The 18,718-nt window shown below is 53.2% G+C and overlaps 1 protein-coding gene across 4 annotated transcripts in view; it reads right to left on the reverse strand.

Moving 5' to 3' along the window:
- HPSE2 (heparanase 2 (inactive)) overlaps positions 1-18,718 on the reverse strand; it is a 261,831-nt gene that overhangs the window by 89,597 nt on the left and 153,516 nt on the right. For 2 of the 4 annotated variants that reach the window (XM_045024570.1, XM_045024573.1), the window contains exons 5-6: positions 8,762-8,931; positions 5,838-6,009 (exon numbers count right to left, since the gene is read on the reverse strand). In XM_045024570.1, coding sequence (XP_044880505.1) covers positions 5,838-6,009; positions 8,762-8,931 — 342 coding nt within the window. Of the gene's footprint in view, positions 1-5,837; positions 6,010-8,761; positions 8,936-18,718 lie in introns of all 4 variants that reach the window. The other 2 variants (XM_045024571.1, XM_045024572.1) reach the window with 2 other exon arrangements.

Here is an 18,718-nt window from a genome sequence, read left to right on the forward strand (position 1 = left end):
TGAGCTCTCACGTGGCAGCATACATGAGGAGTACTCTCCATCATCTCTGCGTGGCTAGGAGACTGTCCCATCCTGGCAGACCACAACCTGGCCTCAGTTATTCGTCATCTCGCGGCTGGAATACAGCAATGCAAATCCCTGGGCACGAAGCCTTCAGCACAAAGATTCATACGTTCCATGGGCAGAAAGGACGATTGTGATCATCTAGTCTGACCTCTTGTACAGCGCAGGCCAGAGACTTGCCCCAAATAATTCCTAGAGTTGATCTTTTAGAAAAACATCCCATCTTGTTTGAAAAATGGCCAGTGATGGAGACTCCCCCACAACCCTCAGTAAATTGTTCCAATGGTTAATTATTCTCACTATTTAAAATGTGCATCTTATTTCCAGTCTCAATGTTTCTAGCTTCAACTTCCAGTCATAAGATCATGCTACACCTTTCTCTGCTGGACTGAAGAGTCCGTTAAATATTTATTCCCTGTCTAGGCAATTCTAGACTGTAATCAAGACACCCCTTAACACAGATTGAGCTCTTTGAGTCTGTCACTGTCAGGCAGGTTTTCTAATCCTTTAATCATTGTTGTGGCTCTTCTCTGAACCATCTCCAATTTGTCAACATCCTTCTTGAATTGTGGGCACCAGAGCTGGACACAGGATTCCAGCAGCGGTCACACCGGTGCCAAATGCAGGGTTGCACTGGGAGCTCGTGTTTAGCTGATTACCACCATGACCTCCAAATCTTTTGCAGAGTCACAGTTTCCCAGGACAGAGTCCCCTATTCTGTAAGTGTGGCCGACATTCTTTGCTCCTAGATGCACACATTTACATGTAGCCATATTGAAACGCATATTGTTTGCTTGCGCCCAGTTTACCAAGCAATCCAGATCATTCTCAATCAGTGACCTGTGCTTTTCATTATTTACCCTTCTCCCAATTTGTGTGTTATCTGCAAGCTGCATCAGTGATAATTTTATGTTTCCTTCCACGTCACCGATAAACATGCTAAATAGCATAGGGCCAAGAACCAATTCCCGCAGGACCCCAATGAAAGGAAACACGCTCGAAAATGATTCCCCAAGGTGATGAGACTTTTAGCTGCATGGGTGGAGAGAAAAGGCCAGATCCTAGTTACGCAGGAAGAATCTGTACATTATGTCATCACTGTTACCTTTATTAACCAAACTTGTAATCTCATCAAAAAAAGAGAGCAACTTAGTTTGACAGGACCTATTTTCTATAAACACATGTTGATTGACATTAATTATATTTTATTTAATTCTTTATTAATTGAGTCCTGTATCAGCTACTCAATTATCTTGTCCAGAATCAATGTCAGACTGACAGGGCTTTAATTACCCAGGACATCCAGACACAGAACAGAAATATTTATTGAACACTTCTTGTTTTTCTGCATTATTGTTGATAATTCTACAATTTCCATACAGTACACTTAGGAAACACTCCAGTTACCCCACAGCCCATCTCTTCAGCAACACGGGCTATCGCAAGCACATCACCCTGGCCTCTCTGCTCTCTCCATTCGAAGTGAAGTTAAAGGTCTCTGTCCTTATCTTCAAGATGTTCAATGGCCTGGCCCAGCCCATCTAAAAGTGTTTCAAGACTGTGGTAAACAACTTTACCCCTTGAGCACCATGGAATGTTCCCCCAGAAGGGCAAAGCATGGCTGTGTAGGAGACAGAGCTTTCCCCGGGGCCCGTCCCACCGGTGCTAAGGGCCATCTCAGATTTCCCCACCTTCTGCTCCAAGTGCCAGGGGCACTGCTCCAACCTGTCTTCTCTAACATGCACAGAGCAGCATGGACATTTAAAACAAAAACAAAAACTTCCCTCGCAAACCTGCCAAAGCAAACACTCCCCTGTGCACACAACTTTCCCGGCCAGGAGAGGATGAACAAAAGAACAAGCCACACAAGACCGATGTTAGCCACATCTCTTAATACATTACTTGAAAGTGGGCTGAGGCTGGACTAAACCTATGTAGACTAGAGCAGAGCAGAGCAGATGGTAGCGGGAAGCAGGGCTAGCTCTCTCACAGCATGGCTGCCACATGTGGAGGGCGGGGGGGTTCCCAGTTCCATGAACTGATGGATGTCCCGACCTTGCCACTAGCGTTCATTGTCTGCTTTGACCTTGTTAGTGTGCTGTGGTTCAGGCAGACGCCAGGAGCATTCAGACACGTGACATCAGGCTGTGGGGCGCAGGAGCCAGAAGCACAGAAATATGTTTGGCTGCAGCAGAGGTACGCGTGCTTTATTATTAATGACCCAGAGTGACTCAGAAGAGTCCGCACTCCTGCCAGCGTAGTGAGGCCTATGACACTGATTCTTCAGGTGGCTGCCAGAACACTTGGGAATTCCAGAGTCCATGGATGCCTTTGTGCAGCGCCAACAAGGCAGCTCTATTGCCTGCTTCTTTCCCAGCACTGAAGTGTGCATGGGCCACGCATTGCTCATGTGCCAATGCCTGAGCTGCTATTAAAAGCTACATGAATTCCTTACAATCCCACAACCTTTTCCCAAGCAAAGAACTCTGCAGTTCTGGGATTCTTAGTCCTGCGAGCACAGTAGGTAGCTAACATGTCTGTGGTCCAACAGCTCAGGCTCCATGAATGGGCTAATTAACACCTCATCAAACTGGACTGTTTGTTGTGCCTGCAGAAATTCCCTCTTGCACCTGTGCACTCCCAAGTCTCCATTGCTAGTCTCCTGCACAGCAGGCAACAGCCATTAAGCTAAAGAAGCAATGCCTCATCTCCCTGCAATCTGTTCTTCATCATCTTCAATCAAAGTGTCAGTTCTTGTCTCCTAATGTGAGCACCAGGCTCACTTGGCAGTTAACACCGACACTCCCCATGACACTGGCCAGGCATTTCACCTCTCACTCATCTCCCTCACCCTTAAGATGGGCAATGATCCTCCCGGGGCTGTGAGGAATAAACAGCTAGCTTGGAGCTGTACAGAGCCTCGGTCTGTGTGTCAGCTTGGGCTCTTTGCTGAGCAAAGAATGCCTTTGGCGCGGCACCTTGTCCAGCGCCACGAGCATTGTCAGCACTCAGCAGGGCCGTAACAAGGGCGAGGCGAGTGAGGCACTTGCCTCGGGTGCGCAAAGCAGAGGGGCGCAGCTCTACCGCGATCAACGGCGCTTCGGCGGCAGCAATTCGGCAGCGGGTCCCTGAGTCCCTGTCGGAGGGAAGGACCTGCCGCCGAATTGCTGCCGCCACTGCATTCATTCTTCGGTGGCAATTCAGGGGCGGATCCTTCCCTCCGAGAGGGACTCAGAGACCTGCCACCGAAGAATGAATGAAGCGGCGGTGGCAATTCGGCGGCAGGTCCTTCCCTCCAACAGGGACTCAGGGACCGGCCGCCAACGAGCCGCCGAAGAGCCTGGAGCCAGCCCTTGCCTCGGGCGCAAAAGTTCCTTGTTAAGGCTCTGGCACTGAGAACTTATAGCCAATAATCAGAATCACAAAGCTCTCCATGAACCAGGGGTTGCTGGTTTCCTCCAGCCTGAGAACAGCCTAGCCTGAGTGTGAGGCAGGTGTGACTGTCACCCCCCTTCTGCATCCCACCCCTTCCAGCAGCGTCACCAATGAAGTGTTCACCTGAGCTCCAAGACAAATCCGGGAGCAGCAGCAATCTGCCCATCACCGATCCCCCTCCAGAGCAGCCAGGACCCGCTAGCCATCTCTGGGCCCACTCATCCCAGGCCCACAGTAGGGGGTGCCATGCTCAGTAATCACGGGGGACCCTCGGTGCTAGAGACAGAGCCTCTCTTTATTAGGGTACGTCTACACTTGGAGTTGGGAGGGTGAGTCTTAGCTCCTGTTAACTCTAATCTAGCGTGTGTGCCAAGGCGTGGGAGTAGCCGTCCCCAGCGTGTATCGGTCGGAGGCCATAGGGACGCACTCAGGGTGGCCAGTGCCTCTAGCCACAGTGGCATGAGCAGTGTACTCCTGTCCAGCTGGTACAGGGATGCCTGCTCCAGCCTGGCCTCACCCCCAGCTCCATTGCTGGCATGGGGCCCCTCAGTGACAGGTCCATGGGCTTCTGCAGCACCCTCACCCCCCATCTGGAGAGCTCAGACACTTACAGGTACAGCTCCCGCCCCCGGGGAGAAGGGAACATGCTGGGGCTGGCAGGACCCAGGTCAGCTCTGTCAATCGCACTGGCTGTCCATGGCCCCAGCTGCTATGTCAGAACCTTGGAGTGGGGGTGGCGGAGACACACGGAGGCAGTGGAATCTCAAGGGGCTGCTTAAGGCAGCTCTCTCCTTGGTGCAGCAGGGAGCACATCCGTGCACTGTTTATTGTCTGTGCCAGATTATTCATGCAGCTGTTAACGAAGTCTGGACCTAACTCTGCTCCCAGCGGAATCCACTAGCCACCTCCCCTTGCCCTAGGGTGACAGATGAGATTAAGAAAATATTGGGACACATGGAGGGGCAGGGAGGGGTCTGCTGGTGGAGCAAAAAAACCCAACTGATCGGTCGGGACAGGGGACAACCACCCAAATATCGGGATGGTCCCCAGCCCCCATACTGCAGCTTTGGCTCACGGTCCTTCAGGGAACTGCTGCCACTGAACAATGGTCCTGGTTCAGGACAATGCAAATTCCTTTTCCCAGGAGACTCCTGCATCTCCCATGTTTCTGTGGCTGTCCTGTGTCTCTTCAGCTGTTGCTGTCTATCACCATCTCGCTTCCTCTTCTGCTATCCCCTTGTACTAGTGCTGCTCCCTTCTCTCTGGCCTCCCTCGCTTTCAGCCCCGGCAGAACCTCACTGCCCACTTCCTCACACATACGCAGATGTGAGACCACAGCACACATGCCCTCCAGCACCTCCTCTGGCTCCTGGACACCCCTCAGCAGCTCCCGGGAGTGCAAAGCTGAAATGCAGAGGATGGCTAAAGCCATCCAGGAATCACGGTGTTCTCTGATTCTGAGAGGTGCTGGCAGGACTTGGCTGTGTGGTGCCTTTCAGCGGCACAGGCAGCCTGCCAGAGGAGCTTGTTCTCCCAGACCGCGGGGAGGGACCTTGCCCAGCCCTGGCCCCTGCTTCAGATGGGGAAAGTAGGGATTTGGCCCTTCTCTGTAGCTCAGAGAAATCATTTCAGTGGCTCAGGGTCATAGTCAAAGCAAACAATTATTAGCAATAACGCTGACAATGGAGCACGGTCCCCAGCTCTGTTCACCTCCCCTCTTGGCACAAGGCAAAGTCTGCAGCACCCTGGCAGCCCTGTGCCAGGCCCTCCTCTCTGCGCTGATCTGAATGGCAGGATGAGGGAGGCAGGATACTCCAAAGAGAGCAGGGAAGCAGCGTCTCTCTGAAACATGCTTCTCCTGACAGGCCGAGACGAGGCCCACTCCCTGCTTACTGCTCCTCCTCTGAGTATTACCACCATTATCATCATCTGTCTAGCTCTTGTGTGAGAAGGTTCCAGTCAGGATCAGGGCCCCTGGTTCTTGGTGCTGTATAAACATATCCCTGGCTGAGGAGCTCAGACCCTAATCAGACAACGTGTGGCTGACAGTGTCACAGCAAACACTCAGCGTTAAGAATGGGTGTGTCTATACTTGCCCAGTTCTGCTCCCAGTGGGTTCTGGCCACCATGCCCCCACTGCAGACGTTCTCTCCCACGCGGGGACCCTTGGCCTCCTTCGCGCCATTACCCGGGTGGCAGTTGTGACAAACAGCAGTGCACCGAGCTCGCCCAGCCAGAGACTCAGTGCATCTGCAGGGGTGGGAGTTGAACTTGTTTGGCCTCCATCAGCCTTGGTGAGGGGAGATTTGAGGACCCTGGATCTGATCCGCATCACTTACCCCTCCAGGAGAGCGATGACGTTCTTTCTGGGCCGCCCAATGCTGGGCCCATAGAGGCTGGCTCTGGCGTAGGTACGGATAAGCTGCAGCAGACTCTTCAGCTGGATATAGTCCTTCCCCAGCTGACTGCCATTCACGGTGCGGCCAGTCAATGTCCGATAGTTGTTGGGCTCTGGGAAAATGAGCATCAAAAAGCCGGCTTAGCCCTTTAGGAGAAGGACATGCAGCTCACCACCCCACCCAGGAAAGAGCCACAGCAGGGGACCTCCTGGCTGGCTATGCACAGAGGCTCTGTCTATATTGCAGCACCTATGCTGGCAGAGCCCACTAGTGTAGACACAGGCGAGGTCTCTACTGAAAACACCCCAGTGCCATAGCCACAGCTCTGCAGTGCTTCAGCGCAGACACTTCCCACAGCACCGGGCAGGGGCTCCAGTCCACGCAGGTAACCCACCTCCCTGAGAGACAGAATTCTGTCCACCTAGCGCTGTTTACACCGGGGCTTAGCTTGGCTTAACAACATCTCTCGGGGGGTAGGGTGGGGTGGGTTTTTTCACAGCCCCGAGAGAAGCTCCGCTGACACCACTTTTCAGTGCAGACCTGCCCACAGCGTACGCTTGCAGAAGGAGATTTTCTGTGCTGGAGGAGCACCACCGCCCGAACGACATTAGTTATGCCCAAGGCTACACTTAATATGAGGTCGACCCAACAGGAGTGTGAAAAAGCCACTCTCCTGAGCAGTGCAGCAAAGCCGACCTAACCACCATACAGACAGCATGAGGGCAACATCGCCCTCGCCACCGGCCCTCAGCAAGGCGGATTCGCTCCAGCAATAGGACCCCTCCCCTCACGCTAGTGAGTGGCTACGCTGAAATGGTTTAAGTCAGCGGTTCTCAGCCAGGGGTGCGCATACCCCTGGGGTACACAGAGGTCTTCCTGGGGGTACATCAACTCAGCTAGAGAGTTGCCTAGTTTTACAGCAGGCTACATAAAAAGCACTAGGGGGTCAGTACAAACTAAAGTTTCATACAGCCCCTGACTAGTTCATACTGCTCCATATACTAGACACTGAAAGGCAGGTACAGTATTTATATTCCAGTGGATTTATTTGAAGATTAGTGGTAAGAAGGAGACAGGCAGCCATTGTGCAGTTATTTTTATACTAGTGTGCTGGGACACGTCTGTATTTTTGTGTCTGATTTTGGAAACAAGTCGTTTTTAAGTGAGGTGAAACTTGGGGGTACACAAGACAAATCAGCCTCCTAAAGGGGTACAGTGCAGTAACTCCTCACTTAACATCCTAGTTACGTTCTTGAAAAATGCAGCTTTAAGCGAAATGATGTTACGTGAATTCAATTTTCCCATAAGAATTAATGTAAATGAAAGGGGGGGGGTTAGACTCTAGGGAATTTTTTTTCAACAGACGAAAGACATTATATACATATACAATATAAGTTTTCAATAATTGTAAAGAATCAATTGAATACTGTACTTATCACTGATGATTGTGAGGCTTGGCTGAGGCAGGGGCGTAGCGGGGTGGGGGCGCGGGGGCTTGCCCCACTCCGCCCATCCGTCATTCCAGCTCGGGAGCAGGCAAGCCCTCCCACCCTGACCCCGCTCCCCAGCAGGAGTGCTGGGCAGGCAGAACGGGAGGAGCCCGACAGCGTTATAAGGGAACACTGCAGGACTTTAAAGGAGTATGTTCTCCAATAGATTAGCGACCTCATAACAAAACGTTCACTGGGACCACGTTATGTGAGGAGCTCCTATAGTCTGCTTTAAGTGTAGACGTAGACTTGTATCAGCACTGCTGCTTCTACACCAGGGGTTCTGTCAGAACAGCGATCATAGAATCACAGACTTAAGGGTCAGAAGGGGCCGTTATGATCCTCTACTCTGACCTCCTGCACAACGCAGGCCATAGAATCTCACCCACCCACTCCTGTATCAAACCTGTGTCTGAGCCACCGAAATCCTCAAATCATGGTTTAAAGACCTCAAGCTGCAGAGAATCCTCCAGCAAGTGACCCATGCCCCATGCTGCAGAGGAAGGTGAAAACCCTCCAGGGCCTCTGCCAATCTGCCCTGGAGGAAAATTTCTTCCTGACCCCAAATATGGGGATCAGCTAAACCCTGAGCATGTGGGCAAGACTCACCAGCCAGACACCCCCTGACCGACGCAGCTAGACCAGTGTAAGTTTTAAATGTAGAGTAGGCCAGAGAGGCAGGAGGGCTATAGGAATGAACGGGTGCTGTGAGCTCCCCTCACTGACCTTCACCAGCCTGGGGTTCAATCTGCAGGTTTTCCTAAACTGGGAGAAGGTGGAGAGGTGGCCTTACTACCCCTTTCCGCCCCCGGCAATCCTGGGGCCAACTGAGGGCTAATGGGCAGAGGTGCTGGGACTAGGGGTGCTGCAGCACCTCCTGGCTTGAAGTGGTTTCCATTGTATAGAGATTTCCAGTTTGGTTCAATGGCTCACAGGCTCCCCACTGTCCGCATTGTTCCAGCCCCTTGCTAACGGGGGACCTCCAGAGCCCCTTCCCCATTGCCATGCTCCTTCCTTCGCGGTGTCTCCTGTAGCTGGTTATTGCCCCGCTGGCCCACACAGTGGCTTGTCTGCTCGCCTGTGGCACGCCCCGCTGTGCCCGGCAGAGAGCTGGGTGGAAGCGTTTCTGCGTGTGAAATACCAGCAGACGGGAGCCCTCACATGGATGTTACAGAGATGTCCTTCTGAAGGTAGCTGGGACTCCCACAGTGCACACTTCCTCCCTGCAGGCTCCCTTCCGTCCCTGCTGAATGGCTAAGGCAAAGCTTGCTGGGACCTGCAAGTGTTCGGTCCGAAGGGGGAACTGACCCTTGCTTTGCTGCCGCACTGAGCTCCACGCTGTGGGAGCTGTGGGCGAGCTGGCCGCTCACTCACCGTTGCCCAGCTCCCAGGAGATGTTGTATTTCTTGCTGGCACTGTACTTCAGCAGGCTGAGCGCGTTGGAGCTGTTCCAGGAGTTATCTGGATTTCGGCGCAGGGCATTCAGCGCAAAGATCAGGTGGAGGCCAGAGCAGTCGGCGAAGTTATAGAGTTTGTCTAGAGACCTGGCTGGGAAGAAACGAAAACCAGCTTGTAACTCAAATGAAAGAAAAGTACCAGGCATTCCAGAGCGGTTCAACAGACCCTCTGCTCCCGCCCGTCAGAGCTCTGCCTCCGATGTCAAACTCTGACCTGTGGCACCTTGTAGTGAGGTGAAGTGGCCTCCCACTGAGCCTCCCACGCTCCGATCCCAGGTGGGCGGAGCCAGGCCATGCCCGCCCCTCCCACTGGAAGTTAAGAGGCGGGACAGGAAGTGTAAAGGGCGGGTCCTGGCGCTCAGTTGGGCTGCAGCTGCTGGAGGAGACAGATGCCTTCTGCCCACTCCCGAGGCTGGAGAGCGAAGGGGAGACCGCCGGGCTGAGGACTGGCCAGCGCTGCTGGAGCCACCAGCTGACCGACACACTGAAGAGTGCTGGGACTGCCGCTGGCTATCGACCCTGGGGAGATGGAGGACACCCACAGATCCAGGGGCACCCCGCAGCGAGGGTGCGAAGTGGCCCAAGGACCCCGACTCCAGTCCAGCTGCGTTGCTGCCTGAAACCCGGTCAGCATGTTGCAGCTGGATCCCTGCTGACCCAGTGGCAGCAGACTCCACCCTGGGCTGGGACCCAGTGCAGTAGGGTGGGTCTGGGTGACCCACTGTCATGCCACCCTGGGGTGGCAGCCGCCTCACCTGGGCCAGGAGGCCTGTGTTAATCTACTGTCTGCCAGAACTAGGATGCTAGACCCTGCCCTGCCTGAGGGCTGGAGCACACAGACTGCTTATAGCCTGCCTGGCCTGAAAGCCGGAGCCCCCTCAGACTGTGAATTCACTCCACGCTGCCACCAGAGCCCCATATCCTCATGCCAAACTTTGCTAATTCCCTGACTGTGGGCAGCACCCACGGATGTAGTGAGCCAGAGTGGGAGGAATCACCAGGAACCCATTACACCTACAGCCAGGTAAATGCATGTGACCTTTAAATTGAGGTATCAAGCCAAGGCTGGGCAAAACTCCTCCTAGACCCTGCAGTCTGGGCACTCTCCACAATTGCATCGCGTGAAGGACCGTGCCTGGGGAGTCACTGCACCTAGGCCACCAGAGAGGTGGCTTCAAAGGTGGCCATTGTTGGCCAGGATGCTGCAACCTCTCCTCTATGATGTACCTCCCCACACGTTGCCCAGCTGGGGTCGTACCACACTCCACTGGGGCTGCCTTGGAAAGCAGCAGAAGACTTCAGCTGGCACAAAATGCAGCAGCTCCCCGCCCAAGTTGAATGAGATTCTGCCAGGTGTTCACTCTGGGAGCCTCTCAAAGGCACGTTCCCGTCTGTCAAACGGCACCTCAGAGACGGCGCGAGGCGGAAGTGGACTAAGCAACTGGTTAGGGCCCCAAGCCGCTCCAGGCGCCCCCATTAATTATTAGTGTGTGTTGTGGGGGTGCAAAATATTCCTGCTAGGGCCCGAATGGGCTAGGCCTGGCGCTGCCCCAAATGCTCTGCCACCTGAATGGCTGCCTGGGGGAATGGCTGGGCACGTGGGCTTTGGTTTTAACACTTATGTTCCTGTGGTTCTGACATCTGAGTTCAGGCTTCTGAAGTACCGTGCTCCAACCAGGTGTAAGGCGCAGAGAACCCTGCTGCAGCAGCGACCTTAACTCCCCTAGCCAAGTTAGTAAGAGAATCCCGCATACAGCTACTTCCATCCCCCTCAACTCTCCCGCCCCACCCCACTCACAAACACACACCATCCCTTAAACAACAATTAAACACGTGCCCCCAGAGGCTTGCCAGGCATCTTCCCCTCTGCCCCTGGGGAGGAGAGGGTTTGTGGGAGGAGTTTTATTTCCCAGTGTGGGTAGTTTTGATTTGGGGGTTATTTTTCCTTAGAAGCTTTAATAGTTTTCGGGGGTTCTTTTATCAGATTAGGTTTGTGATCTCCAGGGTAGGGGGGAGGTTCGGAAGGCGTGCTGTTCTGTAGCTGCCGGGCTTGTAGAGTAACTGTTTTGTGTTAGGCAAGGAAAAGCTACACGTGTGTGTGTTTGCACAGAGGATGGTCACGGTGGGAGGACAGGGGCCAGCTGAAATATAGAGGGAGATAGGGGAATAGGCCCTATCTCCCAGTGATGTCCCAGTGAAGCCCCCTGCCTATGCTCTGGAAGGGTGGAGGGCCCCTACCTGGAAATAGCTCCCCAGTGCTGAACTCTGTGGTTGATGCTTCCCTGCCCTGAACAGCAAGGTCTCCAAGGAGAAGCCTCAGCAGCTCAGACCGCAGCTCTGCTCCGGCACCATCTGTGTCTATGTCCCGCGTGCTGCTCCTCCACCTAGGGACAGAATGGGACCCGGGGGCAGCGCAGACCAGAGCTGCGAGCCTGCTCCTTCCTCTGCTGGCGGGCCCACTGTGGTGGTTCTTTGTCTTCCAACCCTGGGATCTCTCTGATTACACTCACTGGCATCTTCATGCAGGCAGGGTCTGCAAACCGTCTGTGGCATCAACTCATACAGCCTGACCAGGGCTGACTGGGAACGCTGTCGTTCATTCTTCAGGTCTGATATGTTGTTCTCATCGACAATGTTCGTAGTCACCGAACAGCGTGTTTCTTTGTGGGTGTGAATTTTCATGGCAGTGTTCAACAAAAGTGTTTGGAAAAAGGGAGATACCCTGCCTGAAATTTGTTTCCAGCCTGTAGTTTAGTGACATAACTTCCAGCACATGGGTACTGCAGGAACATCAGGCATGCTGAGAGCTATCACTCCTGGTGCCTTTCCCCCAAAATATTCATGTCCAAACCGATTTAGAAGACCAGAAAGGTCCCACTGAAAAGAAAATCCTGGTGTAACCTTCATTTTGGAACCATGATCATTGTCTTCATAATAAAACAAACGTTGTTAGAAGAGACATGATGAAGCATATCCATGGTATGAGGGATGCCACACCCAGAAGCACAGTGCTGGGGGCAGGGCTTCGTTTGTAATTAAAGAGGTGCTGGGGCTCAAGCAATTTTATTTTTTACTTTCATAACTGATGTGCCAGGGCAGAGGTGCCGGGGCTCTGAATGGCCAAGCCCAGAGGTGTCAGGGCTCAGCCCTGGCCAGGATGAAGCACTGGCTAGGGGTGCTGAAATAAGGTCTGCACCTCCAGCAATACTGTGCTCCCAAAGACTGTGTTATGGGTCATACTGGGTGACACAGCCCCCCCCCCCATGCTGCGTTGGGAGAGGAAGGAGATCTGCTCTCCTAATCTAAAACCTGGGACTCCTCACACCAGAGGGCGCTAGCAGCCCCTCCCGGGCTCCCTCAGCACAGAGCCTGCTCACAGAGGGCTTAGGGATTTTCTGTGTCTAGTGCCTTGAATCCGATACCCTTCAGAGTAGCTTCTAAGTGATGCTTAGTGCATGATGGATTGTCTCAGAGCAGCTTCTTCCTTCAGCCCCTCCTTCACCATTTCTGCACAGAGACCTCCGCTTTCTCAGGAGCCCTACACCTACTAAATCTGACACAGACAACCATAAATCTGAAACACTGAAAAACATCCTGCAAGCGGGGCCTGCTGTCCCATTCAGCACAGAACAGGATGGGGGTAGGGAACTGGAGAAAACAGCCTCAGCCACAGAGGAGAAGTCAGCAGATGCTAAATAGACACAGGCTGCAGCATGTTTGTTCTGTGGAAATCTTTATGGAGCAAACTGCTTCCTCGGTTCCCTGGGGTGAAGTTACCATCCTCCTCAGGTCTCAATCAGTGCTCATCATTCGTGGGCGCATCGCAAGCACCGCAGTTTTGGTGCATGTGAAAGTTGCAAACTGGGCAGAGGATAAGCGAGCACCTGAGCACCTCTCTCAGCCCCACGCCTCTTGCCGTGTGCATGTTGTTTGTGTGTTAGCGGTATCCAAGTGTGGCTCTGAAATACGTTGACGGAAGTCCTGGGAAGTTTTTCCCAGCTAATTACATCCTCATTCTCTCCACACTCTATGGTTTCTAGGGTGAGGTGTAGGGCTGGGGGGAGACACACTACAAGTTTTAAGTGGAATCAGGTGTTGCTATCCCTGCAGGGAAGTCTGGAAAATGTCAGAGCCCTTCAAGTAACAGGTACTGGCAGACAAACATGGAGCACTTCCCACAGAGCCTAGCCTCCTCGCCAGCACTCCAGTGCTCACTCACATTTTCCTCTTTTGTCTGTTTTAATTGGGCCATTTACTGGTTTCTTTCTCTTTAGAAAGTTATCAGCTAAGCGCTAGGATTTGGTGCGGGCTGTTCTGTGAATGTGCAGGGAGCAGGAGCGACCACTTCCTCTCGCCTCCCCCACAGCCTGACAGAAAGCATATCATCTCTGAAAAGCCCTCGGATGCCAAGGCGCGCAGGGTAGGGAAATGCGAGGCTTGGAGAACAGCTCCAGGCCTCCCCCACACAACATACACTCAGAACCACAGAGTAAAAGGAACATTAAAGAGGAAGGCACCAGGAGGGAGTCACATGTGCTCTTAAGATGCAGAGAGCGGGAACAATTGTGCAGGAGCCGGAGGGATGGCTGGGGAGCTGAGAACCATGTTCAGGGGTCAGAAGATCCCACCTGTGAGTGCACAGGCACCAGGAGAATTAATGTAACCATGGAGATCACTATTGTGTTTCCTGGGTATGAAATGAGTGAGGGAAAGCAGACTGAAGGTGCACTGAGAAGCCCGAGGACTCCAGCATACAGCCCACTGCTCTGCTGCCTCCACACTGGACTCTCGTTCCTGCACTGGTGATGTAATGCTACACCCCCGGCTAGGCTAAAGCAGCCAACGGAGAAATGCTAAAACTCCGGCTTCATTAATTACCAGCACGCTGCACCCATTGCGCTGAAGGCGCTGCATGTGCTGGGAAGAGCGAATTCTTCAGCTGCCAGAACGGGTCAGTTGTATTGGAAATAGACACAATCCATTTCCTATTATTTGGAAGACGCTTTGAGTTAAGTACTATCAGATTACTAGAAACTGGTCCCTTGAGCAAGGGATGGGATTTTATAATCTAGTACTTTTTAATTTTGATCCCACCTCCTGGTTCTGCCCTCCCCCCTTCAAGTCCCCATTCCCATATGCAGAGCTGCATGCCACCCGGCCTCCTACCTCCAGATGTATGCCCATCAGCTGACTGACCCCCTCAGCCTCCTGCAGCCCCCTCCCTCCACCGCTGCCTGCAGCCTCTTGTGGGTCAATTTATATTTATAAACATTTTAAAACAATGTAAAGCTCTGATCAGTAGAGGTGTGAAAAGCAGCCATGTACCAGCCGCACATAAGCAGAACAGGTCACACGTACCTCTAGACAGCACATTCCTCTATCCTAGCGTACGTCTACATGTCACACACGGCAGTTACTGCACAGGGTTTGGTGCAGGCACACGACAGCGCGGGAAGAGGTGCTCCTATCACTGTGGTTAATCCATCTGCTGAGAGGCAGCAGCTAGGTCGAGAAGAATCCTTCTGCTGAGCTAGCGCTGTCTCCATAGGGGTTAGGCCAGCATGGCTCTGTCTCTCACACCCCTGAGACGGAGATACGTTGGCATAAGTTTTCAGTGTAGACCAGCCCCTTGTGAATCCTCAGGCTATTATTTAGATGGGGAAACTTAGGTTTCCTTCCCAAATATGTATTTATGATGAATTAAGGTATACAATTTTGAAAATGTTTAAATTCACAAAACTCCAGCTGAGCATTCTCTTGCAATGCAGATTTTTATAGCAATAAAATGCCCTCCAGGCTGGCTGAAGAGTGTGACAGACACAGCGGCGATAAAAGAGCACCCAAGCTGGCTATCAAATAATCGTGCCCTGCTACTTCTCAGTGTTTCCATCAGATTTTAAAGAAAACACTGGGCAATATTTTTCTGATTTCCTCCTCTGAGATTGATGTACGAAGAATATGAGGAGGGGGATGGAGTCTAGGTCCCTGGCGATTAGCCAGCTGAATGCCCAGCTATCCACTGTGCCAACTTGTGAATGCGAGCTCTGCTTGTCAATTTATTTCCTCCAAGTTGATACCCTGCAGCTGCAGGAGCTCATTCTGGAAGATCACAGATGGAGTATCTGCCCGCAAACTGCCCCTGTCTTCTCAGCATTGCAGCGGGAAAGATAGCCATGACTGCAGCCCAGCTAGCTTCCTGCCTGAGCCTCTTGGCCACGTTGGATGCTGCACTGTCCCCTGATCATTACCTTTCTACAAGGTCCGATGCCAGCCCTGCACAACATGGAGAAGCAAGCAACTAGCAAAGAGGGCAAACCAAGATGGAGCCCCAAGTCCTTTCTTCCCTAGACATTAGAAATGGAAGAGACTGAGGCCTGGTCTACACTACAAACTTAGGTCAACCCAAGCCACGTTAAGTAGATCTAATAACATACATGTCTACACTACCGAATCCCGTCTGCCGACCTAAGTAGCCTGTAAAGTTTACTTCTGTACGCCACCTCCACGAGAGGTGCTGCGCTTGATTCGACATCCACAGGTCACATAGGAATAGTGTAGACACTGGGTTGTGTAATTCGAATGAATTGACATCCAGGAGGAGTCCCACAGTGCTCTGCTGTGACCACTCTGGAGAGCACTTTCAACTCCACTGTACATCAGCCAGGTACACGGGAAACTCCCCTGCTAAAGCCCCAGGAACTTTTGAATTTTCATTTCCTGTTTGATCGGCGCGGAGAGCTGGCCAGCACAGCTGATCATGGAGACTCAAGGCCGCACGCGCTCCAGCCTGGAGCGCACAGGAGGTGGTGATCTTACTGCTCTGTGGGGAGAAGTGTCTGTGCAGGCAGAGCTCCGATCCAGCAGAAGAAACGCTGACATCTATGCCAAGATTGTGCGGGGCACAGGGGAGAAGGGCTACGCCAGGGACACGCAGCAATGCCACGTGAAAATAGAGGAGCTTCGGCAAGTGTACCAGAAGACAAGAGAGGCGAATAGTCACTCTGGCTCTGCCTCACAGACATGCCGATTTAACGAGGAGCTGCATGCGATTCTCGGCGGCAAGCCCACCACTACCTGAAAATGCTCCATGGATACCTCCCAGGAGCCCTGGGCGATCTCGAGCAACAACAAGGAAGAGGAGGTGGAGAATGGGAGGCGGGCAAGCGGAGGATCCATTCTCCCCGACGGCCAAGAACTGGTTTTAACCCTGGAGCCCATCCCCTCACAGGACCGGTTGGCGGCGGAGCGTGATGCCGCCCGGGGAAGGCACCTCTGGTAAGTACGTTTCCCATCAAACCATAGGGGCTACATGCAGTGTTCCCTCTCATTTTTTATGTCCATGTGTGGAATGAATTTTGTTATGTGCACCAACAAGGAGGTGAGGTGTGACATCACCTTCATCGTGGTGCATATAACAAAATTCATGTGGTGGAGGTTGGGCCGAGGGGTTCAGAGTGTGGGAGGGGGCTCAGGGCTGAGGCAGAGGGTTGGGGTGTGGGGGGGTGAGGGCTCCAGCTGGAGGCGCAGGCTTTGGGGTGAGGCCAGGGATGAGGAGTTCGGGGTGCAGCAGGGGGATCAAGGCTGGGGCAGGGGGTTCGGGCATGGGGGGGTAAGGGCTCGCACTAGGGGGCAGGCTCTGGGGTGGGGCTGGGGGTTTGGGGTGCGGGAGGGGGCTCCTGAGGCAGAGGGTTGGTGTGGGGGGGTGAGGGCTCCAGCTGGAGGCGCAGGCTTTGGGGTGAGGCCAGGGATGAGGGGTTCGGGGTGCAGCAGGGGGATCAAGGCTGGGGCAGGGGGTTCGGGCATGGGGGGGTAAGGGCTCGCACTAGGGTGCAGGCTCTGGGGTGGGGCTGGGGGTTTGGGGTGCGGGAGGGGGCTCAGGGCTGGGGCATGGGGGGTAGGGAGGGGGTGGGGCTGGGGCTGGGGGTTTGGGGTGCGGGAGGGGGCTCAGGGCTGGGGCGTGGGGGGTAGGGAGGGGGTGGGGCTGGGGGTTTGGGGTGCAGCCTCCCCTGGGGATGTGGTGGGGAGAGAGGACTCCCCACACCGCTCTCTCACCGCAGCAGCTCGGGGCCAGGGGAGAGGCACCTCTTCCTGGCCACGGCAGCTCCAGTGGGGCGGGGCTGGGCTGGGCCGGGCCGGGCCGGGAGAGGGGCTCCTCTCCCCTTGCTGCAGCGAATCCAGGGCAGGTCTGTGCTGGGGCCGGTGGGGAAGGGGGCCTCTCCCTGCTGCGGCATCTCTCCTCACTGCAGCCCTAAGACCCTGCGCGGGGTCTTAGAGGGATCTGCGGTTACATGCTATTATTTTTTATGTTTAATCTGAACAAAAAAGTAAGTGTAGTGGGTATCGGTGGCCACTCAGCTATGCAAAGGGTGCTCTCTGAAAAAGACTGCTTATGTGCACGGGGATGGCCCGGGAATCCTCCATGGAGCTTTCATGGAGGTACTCTGCAATCCTTTGCAGAAGGTTTCTGGGAAGGGCTGCCTTATTTCATCCACCACAGTAGGACACTTTCCTGCGCCACTCCAAGATTAACTCTGCTGGCATCATTGCGGCACTCAGCATTGCAGCATAAGGACCAGGTCTGTACCCAGACGCTTGCAGCATCCGCTCTCTTGCTGCCTCTGTTACCCTCAGAAGGGTGATATCGCATAGGGTCACCTAGGGGAAACCGGGGAAGTTTTCAATGCTAGCCCTTAAACCGCAAACAATTCAACAAGTAATCTGCCCTGTTTGGTGAAATCTGGGTCACACAACCACACTTTCCCAAACATAGAATCATAGAACTGGAAGGGACCTCGAGAGGTCGTCTAGTCCAGTCCCCTGCACTCAGGGCAGGACTCAGTATTATCTAGACCGTCCCTGACAGGGGTTTGTCCAACCTGCTCTTAAAAATCCCCAATGACGGAGATTCCACAACCTCCCTAAGCAATTTATTCCAGTGCTTAACCACCCTGACAGGTAGGAAGTTTTTCCCAATGTCCAACCTAAACCTCCCTGGCTGCAATTTAAGCCCATTGCTCCTTGTCCTGTCCTCAGAGGTTAACAAGGACAATTTTTCTCCCTCCTCCATGTAACAACCTTTTATGTATTTGAAAACTGTTCTCATGTCCCCTCTCAGTCTTCTCTTCTCCAGACTAAACAAACCCAATTTTTTCAATCTTCCCTCCTAGCTCATGTTTTCTAGACCGTTAATCATTTTTGTTGCTCTTCTCTGGACTTTCTCAAATTTGTCCACATCTTTCCTGAAATATGACGCCCAGAACTGGACACAATACTCCAGTTGAGGCCTAATCAGCGAGGAGTAGAGAGGAAGAATTACTTCTCGTGTCTTGCTTACAACACACCTGCCAATACAGCCCAGAATGAGGTTCAATTTTTTTGCAACAGTGTTACACTGTTGACTCATATTTAGCTTGTGGTCCACTATGACCCCCAGATCTCTTTCTGCAGGACTCCTTCCTAGGCAGTCAGTTCCCATTTCATATGTGAGCAACTGATTCTTCCTTCCTTATTGGAGTACTTTGCATTTGTCCTTATTGAATTTCATTCTATTTATTTCAGACCATTTCTCCAGTTTGTTCAGTGGTTGTGGTTGGAAGGGATCACTGTGTATTGCGAACAGCATTGGAAAAAAGGGGGGGGGACTTCCTGTTTGTCTCCCTTCCCCCCAACCCAGTGCCGCTTTTGTAAAAAAACAAACTCCTTGGGGGGCTTTACACTGGTGCCTGTCCTCAAGCACCATCCAGGTTGCTAGGGGACGCTGGGCTTTTCTCAAATTCCAAACTGTGATCCCAAGGGTGTCTTCACAAAGGCAGCAGCAGGAGACCTCTCGCCCATGCCTCGTGGCCTTACTCACCATTCTCCTCACGTGTTTGCC

Source organism: Mauremys mutica, chromosome 7 (genome assembly GCF_020497125.1).
Source record: "Mauremys mutica isolate MM-2020 ecotype Southern chromosome 7, ASM2049712v1, whole genome shotgun sequence".
Classification (NCBI taxonomy): domain Eukaryota; kingdom Metazoa; phylum Chordata; order Testudines; family Geoemydidae; genus Mauremys; species Mauremys mutica.